This window comes from Lepisma saccharinum, chromosome 1 (genome assembly GCF_977018435.1).
Source record: "Lepisma saccharinum chromosome 1, izLepSacc3.1, whole genome shotgun sequence".
NCBI lineage: Eukaryota > Metazoa > Arthropoda > Insecta > Zygentoma > Lepismatidae > Lepisma > Lepisma saccharinum.
The window spans coordinates 138713829-138736595 of record NC_139229.1 but is presented as its reverse complement, the minus strand read 5'-3'; the positions used below and the strand labels follow the sequence as shown (position 1 = coordinate 138736595).

At 37.9% G+C, this 22767-nt stretch overlaps 1 protein-coding gene across 1 annotated transcript in view; it reads left to right on the top strand.

The window, feature by feature from the left end:
- Positions 1 to 22767, top strand: part of Arp8 (Actin-related protein 8) — a 104998-nt gene that overhangs the window by 54619 nt on the left and 27612 nt on the right. The window contains exons 6-7 of the mRNA XM_083139051.1: positions 17815 to 17931; positions 21384 to 21536. Of these exons, the coding sequence (XP_082995177.1) occupies positions 17815 to 17931; positions 21384 to 21536 (270 nt within the window). The remainder of the gene's footprint in view (positions 1 to 17814; positions 17932 to 21383; positions 21537 to 22767) is intronic.

Genomic DNA, 22767 nt, shown 5'->3' with positions numbered 1-22767 from the left:
AAACCTTGAGAGTACTCGTTTACGTTATTGCAAATACATCATTGTCAACAGGCCAAGGTCCTGCAGGGCGTTACTGAAATTTCACCCGTGATTACGACATAAACCCTACCGCAATACGTACCACAAGGCAATACAAGCTTTAGAAGCGTCAGATTGCAGTAGTTTTCCTCGTGGCTCAAGGAAGTCTGTTGTTACTGCTGACACACGTTACGTTAGAGAACGTAATAATTTGCGACAAAGTCTTTTTTAGTACGCGCGGTTTCAGTGACTTAACGTGTCCGGTGTTCGAAGGTTCTCTGCTCGAGTCCCTGCCATGGCATGGCTTTTTTACGTCGTTCTCTACCTTTCTAAGTTAATTGCAGGGATTAAACTGAGTTACGAGATAGACAAGAGAACAATCACCATGGGTCGTATAAATAAAATGCTTATACGGGCGATTTAAAAGTTTGGAATCGCCATATAATTTCTACAGATATTAATGGACATGATTGTAAACCATATGTAACATCTACGAGACCAAGCGATGCATGCTGCACACAACGTCCGCCATCATGGATTCAACTTAAATTTTTCAAATGGGAATAGGGGACATTTGACACATTGCAACCATCGTATGGTCGAGCGCTTATGTATTTTGCGTATGTTGACAAGTTGATATATCTATATCACCACGTTGGAAAGTATGCGCGGGAGGATTTCATTCAAAGAAAATGGAGTATTGCTCACTTCTTTAGCAACAGGAGTGTGCTACCCTTGCAGTGCGTGATCAAGAGTTCCCATTCATTTGAAACGTCCCTGTCTCAGCCAGACCCTGTAACAAAGGACACTAACCACTCTGTTACCGGAGCCTGACAGGTCTTTTTCTGTTTGTTTGATTCGTCTATTTTATCCTCATCCTCACGATTAACCCAGAAAAAGATATAAAAGGCGACATTAAACAAGCATGAAACAAAAATATTTCAGACACAACGTCTCAATTTTGTCCACTCAATTGAGTAGTAGTAATAAAAATGAATACGTGGCTTCATTTTCGTATCACCATCTAGTAGTTTTCAGTTATAATCTAAAGGTTCTATGCTCGAGAAGGAAGGGAGAATTGAAATGATTACTTGACTATGAACCTTGTCGTCGCCGCCTTGTAATCAAGGTGTCGCGGGTTCGATACCCGGTGGATGCACACAGTGGTTCGGATCCCACTTTGAACTGTAGGTCCAGTCCCGATCAGTTCTATTCATAAAGAGCTCTTTAAAGCAAACTCATGATTACTTGAACATGTAAGTAAAGTGGTTCCATTAACACATTACATTGCTTAAACTGCTAATGGCACACTTTTGGTACATCAAAATACACAGGGAAATGTCTCAATCGAACAGATAACAGTTACAAGTTCAACTGTGTCAGTTGAACGCGAAAAGTGCATCAAATTTTTGTTCTATGTGATTTCGTAGTAAACGAAGTAGTAGTGTTAGGTTCATGTTCTTTTTTGTCGATTGATTGATTTAGTGTATTTTACGTCGCGTTTTGTACCTCTTGGCTGATTTGCGAAGATGGGGATGAGTGATGAAATTGATGAATGGACATTCACAAACAACCAAGCCCGAGCGGGATTCGAACCCGGTACCCTTGGCGTCGCAGCGCGATGTGATAACCACTCGGCTACAGGATCCGGCTCTTTTTTGTCGAGATTTCGCGGTTAATACCGATATATCAAATACTTGGTGTGTCAATACTTTCAGCAACCGTGGAACGTGGATTGTGGAACGAGTATTGCATAATTATTACCCTGTATAAAAAGTAGTCATGTTTATGCATGTAAAATGTATACAGGGTCTCCAAGTGATGTGTGACTCGAATTGGGTCACGGCCTGCTCCGTGTGCCAGCATGTTGTATGTATGAAAAAGAGAGTCGCCTTGACACATGATCAACGAAGAAAGTGCTTACATATTTCGGAAAAGTGATGTTTTCGCCATTTAGGAAATGATTAAACAGATTCACATTAATTGATCTGAATAAATTTGAATTAAAAATGTAGTAGTTTTTCCCATAAAATGCGAAATTCAGTTTTGTGAAATTCAAAATTCCTGTTTCTTTGCCCAAGGTGTTCCTAGTGCTCTTCTGTGGTAGAAAACGGGGGGAAACTGCATCTGGACTTGAAATATATGGTGTATAGTTTTCTTGTGACGTTTATAATCAAGGTGTCCTGGGTTCGATGCCCAGTGGAGGCACAATACACAGTGGCTCTGATCTCACTTTAAACTGTAGGTCCACCCGATTATCCTATCTGTGCATAAACTGGACTTATATCAACAGCTCAGTCACTCTTGACTTTTAAATTTCCGTGCCTTCTTTTTCCACTTTGTATTGTTTTAATTCTCTCCAGTTGCCTTCCATATTCATAGCTTATATTTTAATGTTACGGCTTACGGCTTATGTGCGATATCTTTCAGTTGCATAATCCTCCGCTTTGTATCTTACTATGTGTGTTTTCATGCCGCGCCTTTTTTTTTTTAATATAATGTCTGCATGTCTCGTAGACTCGTGTTCAAACAAACATGGGCAAATTATCAACCACTGTTTTCAGTCATTTTAATTATACATCCTGTATGCTTATACTCGTGGTGTTATCGAAGGTGGATTCTGCCTTTAGAGAAAATATGAAAAAAGGTTGTTATGAAATTCTATACTTTAGCATAATACACAAAATACAAAAAAGATGAGTTACAATTAGTCTTATTCTAATTTTGTTGTTATAATTTTAAAAGTAGGGAAATTGATATGGTGATGAACAATTAGATTTGACTGTTGAGATGTTCGTGTGTCTGTATTAGGTGAAGAGCGCAAGTAACCTGAGTGTTGATGCTCCCATAATAATGATTGGAGTGTTGAATGAATAACAGAGAATGAAGATTATTAATATAATTTCTCTGGATTGGTGTTTTCTATGGGTTAACTAATAATAATAATAACAACAATAATGGTAACAGGTGATGAGACAAAATTTGTGTTAGCATACTTAAGTTTTTCTAAGATGAAGGGAAAATACGTAGATATAAACCGAAATTTTACACCTGTTATGCCCGAGGCTCGGTCTCATTCGAGACTGATAGGAAATTCGAAAATTTCTGCTACTTTTTCAGCGGATTTCTACTTTATTAATTGTAGATAAATCTGTTTATAGGAATTGCAAAATCAATCCATTGATGGCAATTGTAAACCTGTGCCGCGTGATTTCACATATGTTTCAGGATGAAATCACGTTTTCGAGGGTTCGTAGCGTGGGAACAACTCTTCAGAGAAACAAAAAAAATGAGCTTTATTAAGGAACGTTGTTTGTATTAATAACCCCTGTAACGCTGTGACAGTTTGTGGAGCGAAACGTTGTATGTTGATTGCTTACTTTATATATGGAAACTGAGGACGAGGCAGGCGAGACGAGACCGAGACACTGAAACGTCTCAGTACCCTCCTTAATGAACGTGACCACGGCCTATCTGCCAAAAGATTAAGTTTAACTTGAACAGTTGCAACAAACTGACAAGTCCTTCCAAGGCAAGTCAGAGCAGTTGACAACGTTCTCTTAAGGTGAACAGCATATCTCTGATCACATAACTTCTTCCTGTTGCCTTAGCAATAGTATAAAGCCGGTCCTTTTGAGTGATGTCCCCTTAGGGAAGTCTTTCTTCCTCGTACTGTACGAGAATAAAGTTTTTCTTCTCGGACCATTTAGCACATCATTTCGAAAACCTGCACCAGGTGATCAGAACATCTTTCCGATTTAAGTCCTCGTCCCTTCGTCGCATAACTCCACGTAGCGATTAGAATTTATTGCTACAAGTTCGTTTCTTATTGCATTTCCCAGCCAATCCGGAACTGGAAATTCTCAGACTTGTTCTTCTAAACTTCAGTAAGAGAAAAAAATTATCCAATAATTTGCTTGATCATGGAAAGAAAGTAAAGTTATTATAACCGTTCTTTGCTTTGAGGTAGCTACTCAATATTTATTGCTGCGTATTTGAACCGGTATTAATAGCAACGGTAACAAGACAGTCTTTAGAGAGAGATGTTCATATTTGTATGTACCGGCCTTCCTTAACGATTTTGTTCCAGCATGCATTCTATCAAGAGTGACTCATTTTCGTTCTCGGCTACAGCTAATAAATAATTATCTCTCCGTTATGTTTGCAGGGGTGGGAAATGGTTAGTAACGTCAGTAAAACTTATTTCCTGGTATATATTTGTCGGTTTTTCTGCTTTTTCTTCAATAATGGTCAGTAAGGCGATATTTTTTGTATTTGTGACTGGAACTTCGTAATTTTTTTCGTGTGTTTGTTATTGTCAATGCATTTTGGTGTTACATGACGAGTTTCCAGTGAGTTGATAGCACAATTAGAGAGAAAACATTATATTATTTTTTCGACCGAGTAATAAATGCTAAAAATTTAAATATTGCTGTTTTAGGGCCATGCTTTTTTTCTGCTTCCTTTTATGTTGTTCGTCGTGTTAGAGTGCTATCTCAACTCTGTCGACAATGTATTATTCTTGATATTTTTCTTAAGTATCGAAAACATACTACAATAATGGAAATAAATGCCGGATACTACTTTTTTTAAAATGAAATTGGAGTTTCACTTTAAAAATGCTAATTTGTCGATGAACTGTGATTAAATTTGTAAATTTACCGTATAGCCCATTTGCGTGGGATCTACGTTTATTACGTCTAATTTTCGCCTGTCTGGGGTAATCGCGGAGAAGGGGTTAACTTTAATAATGAAACACAAAGATAAAACACGTTACCTTATTTAGAATTCGAATTTTGGCCTCGACAATATATTGGAAAGAAATAGAGGAACTAAGTTAAGGATTGCCTAGCCTCCGTGGCGGAGTGGATATCGCAGCTCCCGAAACCACACGTTTCGAATAGGTTCGAACTAAGGTCGTCTGGCTCGATAGCGCGTTGTGATAACCACTCCTCCACAGATACCTAAAAATTGGACGCACTCTGAGACAAAATCACTTAAACTCAAAGTTGAATTTATTTTCACAAATTATTATTGTAACAAATAATATTTTTTTAAAAAATGTTTTGTGTTATAATCATCGTGACGCAAGGAGTGCCAGATTCGATGATGGAAAGTCAGCACATGAAGGCTCATCGCCGCTGCTTTCTTTTCACCTAACTGTCCAATTGTCCTTACGATTTGCCCAGGTGTCCGTACCGGAGTTTTCTTCACCATGTTTTGTGTCTCCCCGATGTCGTAGTGGTAATGTTGTCACCTTTTAATCACGGGATCCCGCGTTTGCTAAACGCCGAACTCCGAGGCGAAGTGGTTAGCAAACCGCGTTACGACGCCAGAGGTCTCGATTTCGAATCTTAGACTGAGCGTGGGTGTTCTTTGTGAGTGTCCCTTCATCAACTTCATCATATCACTCATCCTCATCTTCGCGATTTGTCAAAAGTGGCAGAAAAGTGAAGTAAAATAAACAAAATCACTCATATCACCGGGGTTTGATAAACTGCTGGAGGAACAGTCCCGATTACCCTATATGTGCATTTAGTGGACTAAACTTCATCTTTTGGCAAAGTTGTTTTTATATACAACCATAAATTGGCAGTGTTTTCAGTTTATTTTTAATCCACTTCACGCTCAGATTGATTAATTGGGACTAAACAGGATTTAAAGTGGAATTCGAACTTCTATGCACACATACCTCTGCCGCGAACCGAACAAGGCGGCGACATTTGCCTGCTCATGACGATCGGCAAAGTACTTTCTAGATATACAATTACATTAGAGTTAATAAATTAAACACCAGCAGCAGAGTCACTAACGGTCGTTTTCAAAGCTCGTCATGATTGACTATTCCTTCTGTCTTGTGATGTACAACAGTCTTGCAATGTGTGACATGTTGCGTTGCGGGATATTTGGAAATCCTGGTCACGTTCCAAGAAGTGGGCACACTTTTCGTCATCATCTACCGTCTTCAGGATCTTCTTATAACCGTTTAAGAAGCAGGTGGAGGGGGAAGTAGCTGCATTTCCTGCTCTTTCTCCTAATTGTCAGTTCTCTTGCGAAAAAATGCTCGACAACTTTCTTCACTCAATTTTCGCAGCCCTCCGGTACCTTTGATGAACAATGGAGTGTCCCTGACTGCCATTAAGAACGCCAGTCCTGGAACCTATTTGCCTACTATATCCATACGGATGTGCTTGACAGCTGAACTTCCAGCAATTTCGTGTCTGAACGTTCCTGGCTCTTTAAATGCTCCACCTGAAGATTGGTTATAAACTTGTTACAGTGTACGTGGTTGTAAAGTGCAATAAATTTCAAAGGTAATCGCAAATGCTATAATATAAATCTTCGCATCTTATTCGAACAACTAACGTACCCACTTTTTAGCCATTTCAGTTCAACATATTTAACTACAAAGTGGTTGAAGGTTTAAAAAAAAAAAAAAAAAAAAAAAAAAAAAAAAAAAAAAAAGTAGTTTAAACAACTGAGAACTTGCAAGGCCCGATTTTGGCGTGTTATCGAGACAAGATGGCGCTGTGAACTGTCTAGTTTTCACGTGCTAGTATTTACATCCTTGATGTAGTCTCGACTCACCAAAAGAATAATACAAATATACCGTTAATAGTGTAATTATATATACCTATACCAAATTTTGCTTCAGTTCGTGACTTCTTCTTATGTGCTAAGTGTATATGTATATATAAGCCGCGTAAGGGCGTCTGACTACCATGCGAGAGACCCGGGTTCGATCCCCGGCGGGGGAGAACGGAACTTTTTCAACCTGTTGAAGCTGCTCCGGCGCCCACCCATCGTCGTATAAAGTGGGCATCTAGAGGAAACTGGGGGGTAAAAGCGGCCAGGGGCGTGGTGCTGATCACATCACCCCCAGCTCGGCCGAGATCAAGAAGGTGTGGGGCCCTAACCCCACACCCGCTATACGCCTTCTTGGCGTGGTTCGAGGCGTCGCTGTGAAATTTGGCGCGGTAACACACTGCATATATTGTTTAATATTTCGAGACGAGAACGAGATCGATGTTTATGAACAATATGAGAATTTTCACTTACTTAAGACATCGTATGCAATGAATAAATGATCATACAACCACCCCCTTGATATGTCTCGGTCACATAGACGAAATTTACTTTTCTTTACATTTAGGTTTGCTGAAGTCGCGAAGAGTAAGTCTCGGTCTCGTCTGAAAGGGCCTGACCTCGTTTTCGTCACGATTTTTAGAAGGTGCTTTAGGCAACGTTTAAGAATAAATAAATATGCAAATTCCTTACACAATACACAACCACGGGGTAGGCGATAGGGGGCTCAAACCCATCTTAAAATAGTGTTATCTACCCAAAGAGCCTACAAGAGAAAGTTTCTACATAAGTTATATTAGAGCAAGATACAAAAGAGGGAAGAGAGAGAGAGAGAATGTGAGATGAGGAAAGTGGCACAAAGAGATGCAGAAACACAGCGAGAAAGAAGGAAAGAAAGAGATAAACAGAGAAATAAGAGAGGAATAAGATAAGGAAAGAAATATACACATGAAGGAGGAAAGATAGAAAGAGAGAGCTAACTGGGAAGAGAGAATGAAAGAAAGATATACTGGAAGAAATAATGAATGAATGAAATAGATTGAGAATGAAGGAAATTAGGTACATGGAAAGAAGGAAGGAGGTGGATAAATTGAGCTAACAGAAGGAAAGAAAGAAAGAGACGCGACAAGAAGGAAAGGGATGCACACATAGGCGTAGTTAGGTAGGGGCTAGGGGGGCTAAGCCCCCCTCCCCAGAACGCATGTGACATATGCATAAAATAATTAAGGAAAGAGAAACTGTACACACAAATTAGATAATTCTCATGAAACTTTTATGTATTACTTATGTGGTGTGGCAGTCACAGATAAGAAAGGAATACAATGAAAGTTGAAGTGCATGTGGCTTTTTACGGGGACCATAATGTTCCGAAACAAGATTTCAGAAAAATACATCACCTTTTTTTCTTCTGATCTTCCACCTTGGAGCGCTAGGTAAACATCGTTACATTCAAAGAATGGTGGCGTTGCAACCAGTGTAACCCTTAAACGGAATAGCAGTTTTGATAGGGAAAAGACGTAAATTCAAAGAAGTGAATTTAGTTTCTGTGGATTTGTTTTGCGTGGGGGACATTTAAGCATGTATGCCTAAATTTCGCGTGAATGTGTCGCGATCCTGTAGAAGATATTCAATCGTGCGGAATTGTTTTATTAAGTGGTGATCAGTGCAGTTCATTGGCGAAATCACTCTTTTCTAAGCCTAAGTTGTGTGCGTTGCACCGCGTTACCGATATGTATGCAGATGTGCAGATTTGGATTTTTCTTTGCACGAAGGATGTGCAGTTGAAAGTTCTGTTCAACTCTCCTGGTGACGGGTGAATCTTGTGGATCACTTCTAGAGTCGTTTTCACGTTCAGAAGACACAACGGCGCTTATGGAGAAACCGCACAGTGTTGCCAATACAGCGATAGCTCATGTCGCCGGGAAATGATGACCTTCGTTCACAATGAAGGTGTTACATATTTTGTATATATAATGATAATTATATGTAATTATTAATATTAATATTATACTGTGAACGTTACAGTTACCCTTTTTACTATGATCCATTGCGATCACTACACACGCGAGTGTAATGCACGAATATGACACTTCAGAAATCACTTAAAAAAGTAAAAATCACTGAGAGCTCACACAACTGAAAACACTTTTTTGGGAGAGGGAAAAAGTCTAAACAGACCAAAGCAGATCTCTCACTCAAGTAAGGGGAACCTGGCACATGGGTTAGATTAAGTTGCAACCCAAACAAATGAGTTATGGCCCACGTGAACTGATAAGACGTGAATGACTCAAGCAAGGCATGTCATATTTCTATCTTGAAGCCCCATATTTTGTCACGTGTTGGAAAGCCTTTCAAGGGTTAATATGGTGTCTATGAATTTATGTGTACGTTGGAAACTGAAAGGTGATCTTCATTTCAGTATTAATGTCGACAGTAATGTAAACAAAAACAACGTGTATTTGCGACAGCACTAATGTTGATCACAACAGCAGCATTGGAAATAATTGTCAATTATTAAATTTAAGTAATTTCAATTCTATTATAACAAACAGCATGAAGTTCATATTTTTACTGAATGGAAATAAAATAACTCGAAAACTTGGAGGTGATTAGCCGGAATGCTGCGGTGAGTCAGCTCAAGATGGCCAGACAACGTCTCCTTACTTCGCGCGCGGTTCGGGTTAAAAAGAAACTCCAAATGCATGGAAGTAATATTTCTGGGAACCTTTGAGTGGTTATAAAAAATAATTTCATTATTTTCTCCACAACTTTGTCGCTGGAAGTTTTTACTTGGAATTACAGAACAAAAAATGGCCAGCGACGACATTTTCTACTGCACGAATATAAAAAATCTCCACATACTTTATTTGAATATTTTTTAATGCAAATATGCTTTAAAGTATTGATAAATTCTGAGTACCACCGTCACCTATGACAATTAAAAAACAGTGTCAATTTTTTTCATAATGAAAGCTTCAATTTTACGGCATGTTTCAACGTTGGGAATGAAAACAATGTAAAAATTGTGTTTTCACAGAAAATTTGCGTTTTTAATTTATCTAAAATTATGTAAGCAAGTTACCAGTTTTTTGTGTTCACCATCGTATTCTCTACAAAATTTCCTGCAAAACTGCAGGTACCGATTTTACTTAAGCTAAATTTGTAAATCCAGAAATTTGACAACAGCGTGCTCGTATTTCCCATAAGAAAAGCATTGCCCAGAAGAGCCCATTGTGTCTTCTGAACGTGAAAACGACTCTAGGTATGCTGCTCTAGGAATCTCTGGTATCTCTTGGGAGTCTCGGGATATTTTCATTCTTCTGGAGGTAAGAAGAAACTTTGTTGTTTAAAGTAACCCACAGGAAGATTATCGTGGAAGGGCACGTGCAGTAGCGAAGCGTAGTCTTACGAAGGAGGCAAGCAATGTTTCAGTACAACAAAACATGTAGTACAACGACATGCCGAGGGGAAAGATTCAAGGTTTATAGCCTCATTTACCCAGTCGCTGAATTTGTCAAAATATCGTAATAAAGTGACTGTACTAAAAATAAACCATATGATCCGCAAACGTCACATTTACTTTTTTAAAAAAATCCAGGTAACGTTATTCATATGATATTAAACGTTTTGCATATGCGAACTTTCCGCATACGACTAAAGGGAGACGGAATTTCTTACTTACTTATTAGTACCTTTATTTGTTCATTATTATTTAATATGGTCAAACGGTGACCAAACCGATTTAGATAAAAAAAAAAATGGGAATCATTTGTTTATTTTACGCTGCATGATGTAATTTAGTATTTTTGGGCACCCTAAAAACCGCATTGGAGTAACTTAAACACTAAATAAAAAGTTAAACACAAACAATAAAAAATTCATTTCAAAGCAAAGAAACACATGCATAGACGATGTACTCACCACAATAAATTTCAAACTCTTGGTGTTGGTCGACCCCCTTCCACGATTTTCATTTTAACACTTATCTCTCTCGAGCTAAACGAAGCAATTTTCAATTGCTCAATAATACACCCGCACTTCACATCAACCGTTCCTAAATACGCGTTCATTCCGATAAATTCACAGCACAAAACACGAAGCAACAAACACTCACACTATCCCACGCGCTTTCCACAACTGCAAATGCAAGCATCCACACAAGATCACTTTGAAAATCTCTGAAACAACAGAAAGTGATACCAACCTATTTCCTTAATTTTATCCGTCACAAAGTAAAGATATATCAGTTTGGAGATAAAAATTACGCGGAGGAATCAGAATCATTTCAGCAGAACGAGTATGTACATTAATATTTAAGTAATAAAGTGTCATTCAATGGCGTGCCCGGGGCGAAAGGGGGGGGGTGGATGGTAGACATAACCCCCTTTTGGCCCAGTATATCTAAGAAAAAACGTCAAAGGAAGGAAAAGATGACAAAATGGGGACCGTAAAAAGACCCTGGGAACACCACTTGCGTCATAATAATAGAACTTAAAACATATTCGGGCCTCCCCGATGGCGCAGTGGTATTGTCGTCGCCTTGTAATCAAGGTGTTCCGGGTTCGATACCCGGTGGAGGCACAAGTGTTTCAGATCCCATTTTAAACTGTAGGTCCAGTCCCGATTAGCCTTACTGTGCATAAAGTGGACTTAAAACAACAAATCAATCAATCAATCATTAAAACATATTCTTGTGCTCATAATATGCAGAATGTATACGATTTACTTCTATGCCATGTACAAATATCAGTAGATAGTTCTTTCTCAGATAGCTTTATTTTCACCCCAAGTTTTATTCAAAAGCAGTCAATTTATTGATTGTAAAATTTGTGAAAGAGCTCACTTGAATTACTGCGTAAATAATTTGGCAGTTGCAAACACTGGTAGCGGTCAACACTTCTGGCGTAATTTGAGCTGGACCGACCAGGAAGCAGGGTGCAGGACCAAGGTCCGTCCAATCTTCCCTCCCTCCCTGAGAAAACTCTTCACGGGGGTGCAGAAATTACACTGCCCCAACTCCCAATGTCAACTTTTTTTACGCGTTTTACATTTCGCGAAATCTAAAATAATTTGTAATATAATATGATATATATGGAATTTAGAACAGTGATAATAACTTCTTTTAGTTATTTTATGACTAACAATTATTATTATATTTGCGATCTTGTTTACGTGTTCATGAAGACAAATATTCGTTACTAGTTTTTGCTGGCAACGTACCCATAGATGAATCCTTCTGCTTTCAGTTGAACTCGGCTATTTTCGGGAATCACGCAAGCTCGGAAAGCACAGCTTTTTGTAGAAGCTTTGTGGACGGGTTCCACCAGAATTTCACGCTTCGCCATGTGACTCCTTCGGAGGCCTTATTTTCCCGCAGAACGGCTGCAAGCATTGAGGCTGGTGCTTGCTACAGAGCTGCTGGGGGAATTTGCGGCCGCATTTTTTCGCGAAATCGAGTGCGATGGAAACTAAATACGGTTAGAACATTAAGTACATTAAATGATATTCGAATTATGCAAGCGCTTGCATTGCTTGTACTATATCTTCGCCTCTGGGCACGTGCTTATACTGGTCGAATAACAGGAAGAAGTCTTAATCATCTTTTGTAGATTGGAAATTATTGGAAAATCATTCTTTGATATTGTGCCAGTGGCGGTGATTAGGGGGGCGAGGGGAGCTGCCCCCCAAATTTTCGCCACTTTTGCCCCCGCACTATGCTAAACCTTATATACAAGGGAAATATTCTGTCTTTGTCCCCCGGTTTTCGAACCCAATTGCCGCCACAATTGTGCTCATACTGCTTGTGAAATTAAGGCACAGATGACAGAATGATCATTCCTTTTAATAGAGACTTCATTAATAGTAAAAGTCAGGCGTTGAGTAAATAAGCTTAGACTATTTAAGCTTAATCGATTTTCTTTTGAAGTCACTTGGCCAGGGTTATATAAAAGTTATTTGGTCGACGATTCTCATTTAAAAGCCTAGTTTTCAGGATAATTAAATAATATTTCGCCTATAGATAAAAACGTTCTACATCCTTCATGCCATCATTTATTAGTGCATGTTCTCTTTTTATATTTTGTTTCATCCAGAGCTTGATTTCAGGCACAAATGGTAATTATTTTAATTTTAAAAAAATGCGTGAGACCAAGAATAGCGCACCTTTCATGATAATTCGGTAACTTGCGAGTTTCTCAATTTTGTAATAGTCTGTAATTCTTCGTTTCCTTAATTCATCCGAAAGCATCATAATAGCTACTAATAGTGTTCCAGTTTAGTGCACTTAATTTCAGAGTCCCATATGTATCTACATATAAAAATACACATGATTTCGTTAAGCATTTATTTTTTAATACGTCGCTGCTCATTAAATGTTGGTAAAACTTTTGATGTTCATTCTTATTTGGTTTCTGCGCCTCCCCGATGGCGCAGTGGTAGCGTCGTCGCCTTGTAATCAAGGGGTCCCGGGTTCAATTCCCGGTGGAGGCACGTAGTAATTCGGATCCCACTTTAAACTGTAGGTCCAGTCCCGATTAGCCTTACCGTGCATAAAGTGGACTTAAAACAACAAATCAATTAATCAATTATTTGTTTTCTGATTTGCCAATAGGCGGTACTGGACTATAATCTGAATCAACGAAACTTAGAATGGCATTGGTCTCTCTTCGATTAGATATTAAGTACAAGGATGCCCACAGAGGGGGTGGAGATATCTGGAAAGACTTCATACAATTCAAATTTTGAAATTGTAGCGTGAAAACATGGACGAGGGATGGGGTGAAAGACAGCAAAATAAGTGCCTATGGGAATTATCCTAGTGCTGGGGATGCTATATGAGAATTCTCTAAACTGGGGAAAAGCGCCCCACTTTTCCTTCACTTTAAGAACTGCTGCCTTGCCCCCTTGAAAAAAATCTTGCGGGTAGCCTTGATTAAGCAAATTACGTGCAATTATAAGCATGCATTGTATATTGGTAAAAAGGAAGATGTGCATGTGAGGTTTAAATGAATGGAAACTAATTGCAGCCTTCTAAATAGTATTCTGGGGAGCTCCTTGCAAACATTTATAAGATTATCTAGATGGCAAACCAACTTAAGTTCATTCCCTCTCTCCTCTCTAAGAGTTTTCTTCACGAATCTAGTTACAAGCGGATCTCAATTGTAGTAAAATTAGGAGAATGCGAAGTTTCGTTGTGTAGAAATTAAGGAAATTTAAATTTTTACTATTCCATTACGTATGTAGATTGTGCTTTTAAATGCCTTGCAGAATGAATAAAGGATTACCCAATACACATATTAAAATTATACCTTCTTTGTTCTAAAGAAGAAATGTGTTCTTTAATAAATTTACAACCATCTATAATAGCGTATTTATTCCATTTAACAATTCCATTTCTTTTGGATAAGATGATTTGGGTGTCACATGTCTCCCAAGGAGAATACCTGTGATATTTTTTGTAATGGATAAAAGCGTTAATACTGTTATACGCCTATGGGCACAGAGAAAAAGAAAGAAAGAACAGCACAGAAAGAAGGTAAGAAAGAAAGAAACAGAGGAAAGATATACAAGGGAGGAAGGCAATATGTAGAAGCAAGAAAGGGGGGAATAAACAGGAGAGAGAAACAGAACAAGAGAAAAGGATATGAAGGAAGACAAACAGAGAAGAGGGGGAAAGAGATAAGGAGAAAGAAAGAAGCGGAGCCTTCATAAAAAGTAATTCGCCCATGCAAACCAATTTCTCTGGCGACGCCACTCCACAACCATCAAGCTTTTACGTAGTTTCAACTAAGAAGAGATGAAACGTAATGAAAGTGAGTACTTTGTTAAGTTTCCACGCGATTTCCGTGTCGGCAGCTTAGGAAGCACGGAGCGTGATTAAATGAACTCTTTTTCCGAGTCTCTGCGCCGTTACTTTTTAGCAGTTGGCCCCTCCGCGTGGCACGGAATTAACCTCGAATGCTAATTAGCTGCCTGCTTTGTAGAACTCCCTCGCATTCTTCTCTCTGTGCTCTGTGATGCGAGTCCAAGTGCTTCTTTGCTCTTTCGTCGGCGTGAATTCTTTAGAGAGGCAAAGGAATAGCGTGTTGTAATGTTGTAAATAAACTTTCTTCGGCTGACGTAATGACTTTCTGCTCGTTCTACCTTTTTTTCTAATGTAAGTCGTCTTGTACAATTGGATTTGTCGTTTGTTTTTTTTTAAACATGTAGAGCTAAAGATTAAGATTCTATAACCCCCTCATGCAAAATATTATTGATTTAAAATCGTTTCTAGCCGGAACGTACTGGCGTTGAATATTCGTGTTTTGGTAAATTTTACTCTACGCTCGAAAACAGAATAAATAACATATGGTCCCATAACTCGGATGTCCGATTAAAGGTGTCCCTCGGACACACAGAGAATGTTACTTCAAACTGTATCTAATTTACAGTTGCCTAGTACGACGGAAAACTTTGTGCATTTATAATGAAGTTATTAATAAAGAGATCTACTTTAGGGGGGGGGTGAAGGTAAACATTTGAGGAATTTGCTGAGAATCCGTAAATCTGATAACGGACAAATTTGTTGAGTACAGATATGACGAATAAAAGAATATGCGGAGAACCCGTAAAACAGATAAATTATAAAACTATCCAGATAATGCACACATTCGGACATCCGGATATCAAAGTAGCTAATATCTTTCGGAAAGGTCACCCCATTTAATATGTAAGAGCACCGGATTTGTTTATTTTATTTTATTGTTGCTTTATGGAGCAGTTCATTGAAGTTTCATTAAGATTTATACTGCTCTAAAAAGTTGTACAAGATACATATTCGCCGGACCCTGTGGCCGAGTGGCTAGCACATCGCGCTGCGACGCCAAGGGTCCTGGTTTAAATCCCGCTCGGGCTTGGTTGTTTGTGAATGTCCATTCCTCAATTTAATCATTTCATCCCCATCTTCGCAAATTAGCCATAAAACGCGAAGTAAAATAAACTAAATCAATCAATCAAGATACGTATTCACTAATCTAGTGAAATATTAATAATTTTATCATCATTCGTTTCGTTTATAGTAATAATAATAATTATTGATCATATTCTTGTAATGAAATCAATTTTATATCACGACATGACCACTACCACTGGTGACGTTTATGCCCATCCTTCCCACCTTTTGTGAAGAACGAGAAGTAATGGTTTGAAAACACGGAAGCAGTCTTGTACTTGACGTTGCCCCGACTCGGTCAGCTGAAACATGCCCTCTTACACGCTGCATCGCACCGCCGTGATTTCGTAACCCTGCTTCCGTATTTCCTGAAATAGCAGCGTCCAGGTAAACGCACTCCAAAGAAAGCGAGAAGTTTTATTGCATATAAAAACAAATTGAAATAATCGTAAATTTCGCACAGCGGTGGCGGCAGCAAGAGTGAACGGAAGTTTTGTTTTTTATGTACGAATGCGATAGCAACTTGGCAAGTTTCAGCCATGTCAACGATATACCGGATGTAGCTGTTGCTTTTATAATGGAGTTTTCTTGGTTCGTTGCCTTCTCAGCACAAGCTGTTGTGCTAGACTAGGCCACATAACAGGCTGCCTTAGTCGTAAGAGCGTTCTGGATGAACTATTCAGTTTCTTACGTCCACTTTATGCTCAGAAAGGCTGATCGGGACTGGACGTACCGTTTAAAGTAGGATCTGAAACTCTAGGCAGATAACCCTACCAGGAATCAAACTGAGGCCCATTGATTGGAAAGCAAACAGGCTGATAAGGATTTGACCCACAGTTTCAAATGGAATTCGAACCGCTGGGCGAATGTAGCTCCACTGAGAGTCGAATACGAGACCCCTTAATTATAATACACACAAAATTGCCTACTGCAATCAGTATCAAAAAGTTTTAAGAAGTCACTGTATGCATACATAGGCTAATCGTGACTGTGCCTGCATTCGAAAGTTGTTTGCTAGCAACAGAAGTTCACCATCGCCGGAAATCAAAGTCAATCTGAGTATCGAGAGATCTCAAAAGAGGCAAGAAAAACTAACAAGGGAGGTTATCTAAGTGTTCCCCTCCGATTTCCATGAAACTTGGCAGTTGGTATAGAGGGGCCCAAAGGAAGAAATACGTGTTTTTGTGTTTCAGCTAAGAAAAACTGTTTTAGGGGGCAAAACCCCCTCAAATGTCATGATGACAACTTGACGCGGGGATCTGACCCTTGTGTCCCACTACGATTTCCATGAAACTTGGCAGGTGTATAGAGGGGCCCAAAGGAAGAAGTACGTGTTTTTTTTCATGGAAATCGGAGGGGGGGACACGGGTCAGATCCCCACGTCAATTTGTCCTCATCTTGACATTTGAGGCGGGTTTTGCCCCTTAAACAGTTTTTTAGCCGAAACAAAAAACACGTATTTCTTCCTTTGGGCACCTCTATACACCTGCCAAGTTTCATGGAAATCGGAGGGGGACACTTAGATAACCTCCCTTGTAAGATGAAGCTTGTAGAATAAACTTTCCAAGAAGTGTAAATAAGCGTTGGGGAACCCTGGTAAATTTATTGTCTCTTTGCACTTAGTGAAAACAATACTGTATGCAGTGGTGTGCCCAGGAATTTCAATTTCCTGTTAATTGAGGAAAAGTTCAATAGTTACTGAATGTAAATGAGTAAATGTATTACATTTTTATGGATTTCATTTTCGTTTATAAAATAAAATAATTATGTAATGTCTATAGAAGTAATCCATGTCCACCTTTTCCATGCCATTTTATGAATGGTCTAAAGTAAGGTAAATACCTGAACTCTTTGTTACCTGTCATTGTTTGTTATTCTTTCTTTCCCCATGCACGAAAATAACCTGTTTTATGTTGCTAGTCCAGCAGATAGCTGGAATAGGTAATCACTTATCTCCCCGCCTCTCCAATTACATAGTGGATAATACTGTCACTTTCTAATGAAGGGGTTCTGAGTTCGAGTCCCAGTAGAGGCACATGTGCAGTGGTTCGGATCTCCCTTTAAACTGTAGCTCCAGCTCCGATTAGCCTTCTGAGCGTAAAGTGGACTTTAGACAAACTTTTTGAAAACTCTGTTTCCAAAACAAACCTTTTCTTTGTTATCTATGTCCCATTTTCTGGCACTTAGGCTGCCCTTTATTAAGTGTATGTTGTAATATTCTCTTTAAGATTAACTAATGCAGTTGAGTATACTTCTGATAAAGTCATCCTTATTATTTTCAGGACCATGTAGCAGCGACGTTTGGTGCAGGATTAGGCTATGCATGTGTCGTTGATGTTGGCGACCAGAAGACATCAGTATCATGTGTTGAGGATGGAATCTCTCATTGGAACACGAGGGTGAGGACCTCTTAATCTCAATAAACTAAAAACTCATGCATCCAAATTTGATGGAACTGTTCCTATTTTGGATAAACGGAATTTCAGAAAAAACAGAATGCGAGGGGCGTTCAAGTTCAACTGGAACTTTTGATTTTTCAGAATAACAGACCACATTGGAAGTGCAGAAAATACTTTTATTTTGTGATGTAATCCTCCTCTACACTAATGCACTTATTCCAGCATTTCACTAGTGCTTGGATACCAGCACCATAGAATGATTTCTCAGTATGCTGGAACTACAATCGGGCTGTTTTTTTTTCACTCCTTCATCACTGCTGAAATGTTGGCCTCCAAGGAAAATACATTAGTTGGCAGCATTTTTCTTCTTTCACAACTTTCATTTATCTCTCTAGTGTAAAAGGACACCTGTTCCTAAATTTAAAGTACAGCTTTCAACATGGAATACATAGCTACACATAAGCCAGATTTTTTTTTAAATTGATGTTTCGTTTCTAAGTGTTAGAAACGAAACATCAATTAAAAAAAAATCTGGCTTATGTGTAGCTATGTATTCCATGTGTTATCTTCAGTAGGCTTAAATATATCTACAAAGTTCCTGTTTTGGATAAATGAAATTTTGGAAAATCCAGAATATATTGTACACAAAGCTAGAGTAGTTTTGTATATTTTTTTGTAAATAGACTTAAATAGTATGATATAGTTTCCAAGGTTTAAATGTGAAATACAAACATGCACATGAAGCAAACAGAACAGAAAATGTTGCTGCATCTTTTAACACACTTATCAAATGTACCCTCAGTGATACTATTCTTTCTTGCATTATATCAAAAATTGAAAATCTAGTATCACTACAGTGAGAGATTGGCTCAACATTGTTCTTGGCCCATATTTGAGAGCGTTTCTTCATAAATTTCATCTCATCACTTTATCATCATGATCAGCCAGTGATGTCAAAGAGGGAGACAGGAATATTTTCTGCAGGAGGAGTCACAATTTATATACCCTATAATGCGAATGCATACATGGGTTAAAATAGTATTTATTTGTATAGTTTGTCTTGTTTTCAGTGTCATATGCTGGTTTTAACTAGTGGGTAATCTCTGACCCTTGATTCATCAACACACTCCTGAAGCCTCCCTGCAAATTTACTTTACCATCCATACTGGATTTATGAATATTGTTTGGAAAATTTTATCTTATTATTGGGACGATTATCAATTAATTCTTGTGATTGCAGTTAATATATACGTGTAAGATTTCAAATAATAAAATAAAAAAGTGTAACAAAGCTATAAAAGAGAGAACCTAGAAAATACGAGTACATAACATGAAAGGCATGTACTAGTGAAATAATATCCCTCAATATTAATTTAAGTGAAAAATTCAAGTTACCCAATTATCCAGTGGCTTGAGCCCGATTTTTGTTTTTATACATGGAAATGTAAGTTCAAGACCTGTGGATCAAGAGATGGTACTGTCATACCTGCATTAGCGATTTGCAATTCTCTGGAAAAGATGTCATTCCAAATAGTTCGACGTGCAAATCTTTTATTATATCCATTGTCTTTAACTTTATAAACACAGCACTTGCATGACTATTAAACCACTAAAACCTAAACAATAAATACGGAGAAACTGGTACTCACTTTTTCTGCGAAACTGTTTTTTTTGTTGTTTTTTTTCATAGATAATAAATGTTCAAATTGCCAATAGGAACACCAAGTACAACACAAAGCCAGCTACGACATGCATTCAGTTCCTCGCACCAATCTTCTGTTGTGTTCCTGCCTGGTTAAGAATGAAAATCCTTTTGGATGCTAAACATTTTCCTGCTATGCTCGAGGTCCTGTAAGTTAGAATCATTGTGTTTGTTCTTTATATATTTTCCTTCATTCATTGTTCATCTTCATCATCACTATTTTTCTAAAGAGGGTGAAAAGCAACATAAATGAACTAATATATATATATAATTTCTGATACCTTTCCCTTTCAAAAATTATTCATTTCGATCAAAGAAGTAGTCTCACTGCTTTTGAAGGCTATAGAGAGAAAATAATCACGCATTTTTAAATACAAAAATGGAGAAAAAAAGTCAGCATAAAATATTATAATTACTCCATTAATTGATTGATTGAATTAGGTTATTATTATTATTATTATTATTTTACGTTGCATTTCTGCCACTTTTGGCTAATCGTGATGATGGGAATGAGTGATATGATGAAATTGATGAAGAGATATTCACAAAGAACACCCATGCCCAGGCCAGGATTCTAGAACCCAGGACCTCTGGCATTTAAGGAGCTGTGCTAAGCGCACCACCACCATGGAGGTCAGTTTTAATTACTTGAGCTTTAAATTTTAATTTATTTAATTATCGTCATCTTCAATGTTTAAGCTTTTTCCCTTTCTCAAATTTCTGTTCAAATAGCAGAAATCAGGAAGACAGAAACAAATGTAAAATGAGAAAAAGCATAGAATTGGTTATTCAGATTTCTCTGTTTCTCGCACATTTTCAGGTGTATTTCCCCTGCTTCCCTTTTCAGTATGTAATTTGTGAACCCAGAATTCCCGTTCCTGAGAAATTTCCCTGCTGTAAACAACACAGCTTTGTTTAGCGACGATACAAAGGCCATCGGGGTAGAATGGCAGAGAAGGGTGCTAGGAGGTCAGTGGTCGCCAGCTGAGGGAAGGGCAAAGGACTCTCTCCAGAAAGAGGTTGCCCTGGTCACGGAATTACCGTGCTTGAGAAGCAGTGTCTCCTCCCCTCCCCTCTCCCTCCTTATCAAGGGATTTAAAGGGAGCCAGTGAAATCTCACCCTGCCTGGAGATTCCTCCAGCTGGAGAAAGGTTCTCAGACATTCAGTGGCAAATGGTTAGGATCATTCGCATGCTGGAAGCAAAGAAATGTATGAATTGAAGATTGCTTCGAAAGAATATCGTGAAGATTTTAAGAACTTTTCTTTTTAATTATAGCTGGGTCATCTGATTACCTGATTCGCCGCTGCTTGTTTGCTGGCAGAAAGGTGATGTAAAATGAGAAAAATACCATTGTGCTTCATTGTGAGTAAATTAGGACAAGAGTTGTTTCGATTTCAGAGATGTAAAAGGTAGAAACAAAGTATCCCTTCTTGAGATGTAATAGCTCCTGATCACAGGTCTCTTAACCTTTTATTATTTTTACCTTTTACATCCATGAAATTTTAATTCTGTTTTATTTTCTTATAATGAAGGCCAGTAGTTATTTGACTATTGAGATTCCTCGTGAGCATGTATATCAGTTCTAATAAAATCATATAATGAATGTGGTAGCAAACAATTGTGAAGATTTTTCTACTGGTCACTTGATGTGATAGAGAGAGTTAAGTTTCTATACTGCATTGTTTGTATTTCTGAACTCAAAAACTAGCAATGAATGTTATACAGGTTTCTCTTATACTGTTTTATAGGTGAGAATGGATTATGGAGGAGGAGATATTACGCAGATCTTTCATTGGTTGTTGCAGAAGTGTGCGTTCCCCTACAAGCAATGCAACTCTGCAAATCGATTGCATGGGATGTTGCTTCATCAATTGAAGGAAAACTTCTGCCATGTAAACTTGGTGAGTATTATTCTGGAATCTGTGTCTAATTGGTTCTGTTACAAACTAATGTAAAACAGGGTGTCTGCCAGCCAGTCTAAAACCTTGAAATCCTGGAAAAGCCAGAAAATTTATTTTTTCTGGAAAAGTCGTGGAAATGTCAGGAAAATTTACTGTTTTCCTGGAGAAAAATCAACATTTTTGTAGTAGTGCACTAAAATAGTTTTTAGAGCAAAGGAAAATAGGACAAGAAAGAAATTTTAAATTGGTTGTGGGCAAACTAAACTTCAGTTTTATGTACTGAGTATTACCAGTAGTTACAGTAAAAAATTTATATGAAATACTGAAGGAAAAGGGGCCATGTTTTAAACTAATAGAAATCTACTACACTACATGGCTATACCATTTTTTTATTGCAATTTTTGGTTTGGGTTTGTTAGATATTGGGATTAATACCTATATTACTAAATGTTACCATACTTTTATTTAGTATGTATTGTTTATGATATAATTAGGCTTACCATATTATTTTGGGTCCAACCCAGGACATATTCGCGATCAACTCGTTACTGCTGAATTTCAGTTTTTTTTACAAAAATAAATTTATATTACTTAAAAGCCTTAACATTTTATTGGAACATTAAACTATAAATTGTACAAGAAAAAATATTAACATTATTTTCTAAAATCCATCAATTAATTTTCAAATGTTTAGGAAACCTCTCTGTTCTAGGTAGCATTATCTGTTAGTTGACTCAGTTGTAATTTTCACCAGACATGACTTTTTTCAGAAATGGCTTGTTTATTTTAATAACATCATAAAGTTCACAACATAAAAGTTCTGAATTAATTTTAACATTCAGCGGATAATTGATCGATCCTTGCCGGTCTTAAATTCTGGTTGTGATTATTCAATACCGGTAGCTATTTTCATGTTCAGATTCTCAAAACCCCGGACATTTTGCAATCCCGGACATCACCCTGGACAGCACTAAAAAACCAGGACTGTTCGGGCTAATCCCGGATGTATGGTAAGCCTAGATATAATTGTTTTGATTTTTTATAAAATAGGATCTTGGTTAACCATTAGTCAATATGTGGCACGTATTTCGTAAAAGCTCACCCCTGTTACTCCTATCAAACAGTCAATTTTTATTCAGTTTCTCTTCTCATTATTATTTTCAACATGTGAAGTGAATATTCTAAAAACTTGGTTAAGTAGAATTCTGTGTGTGATGTTTAGCTAAAGTAT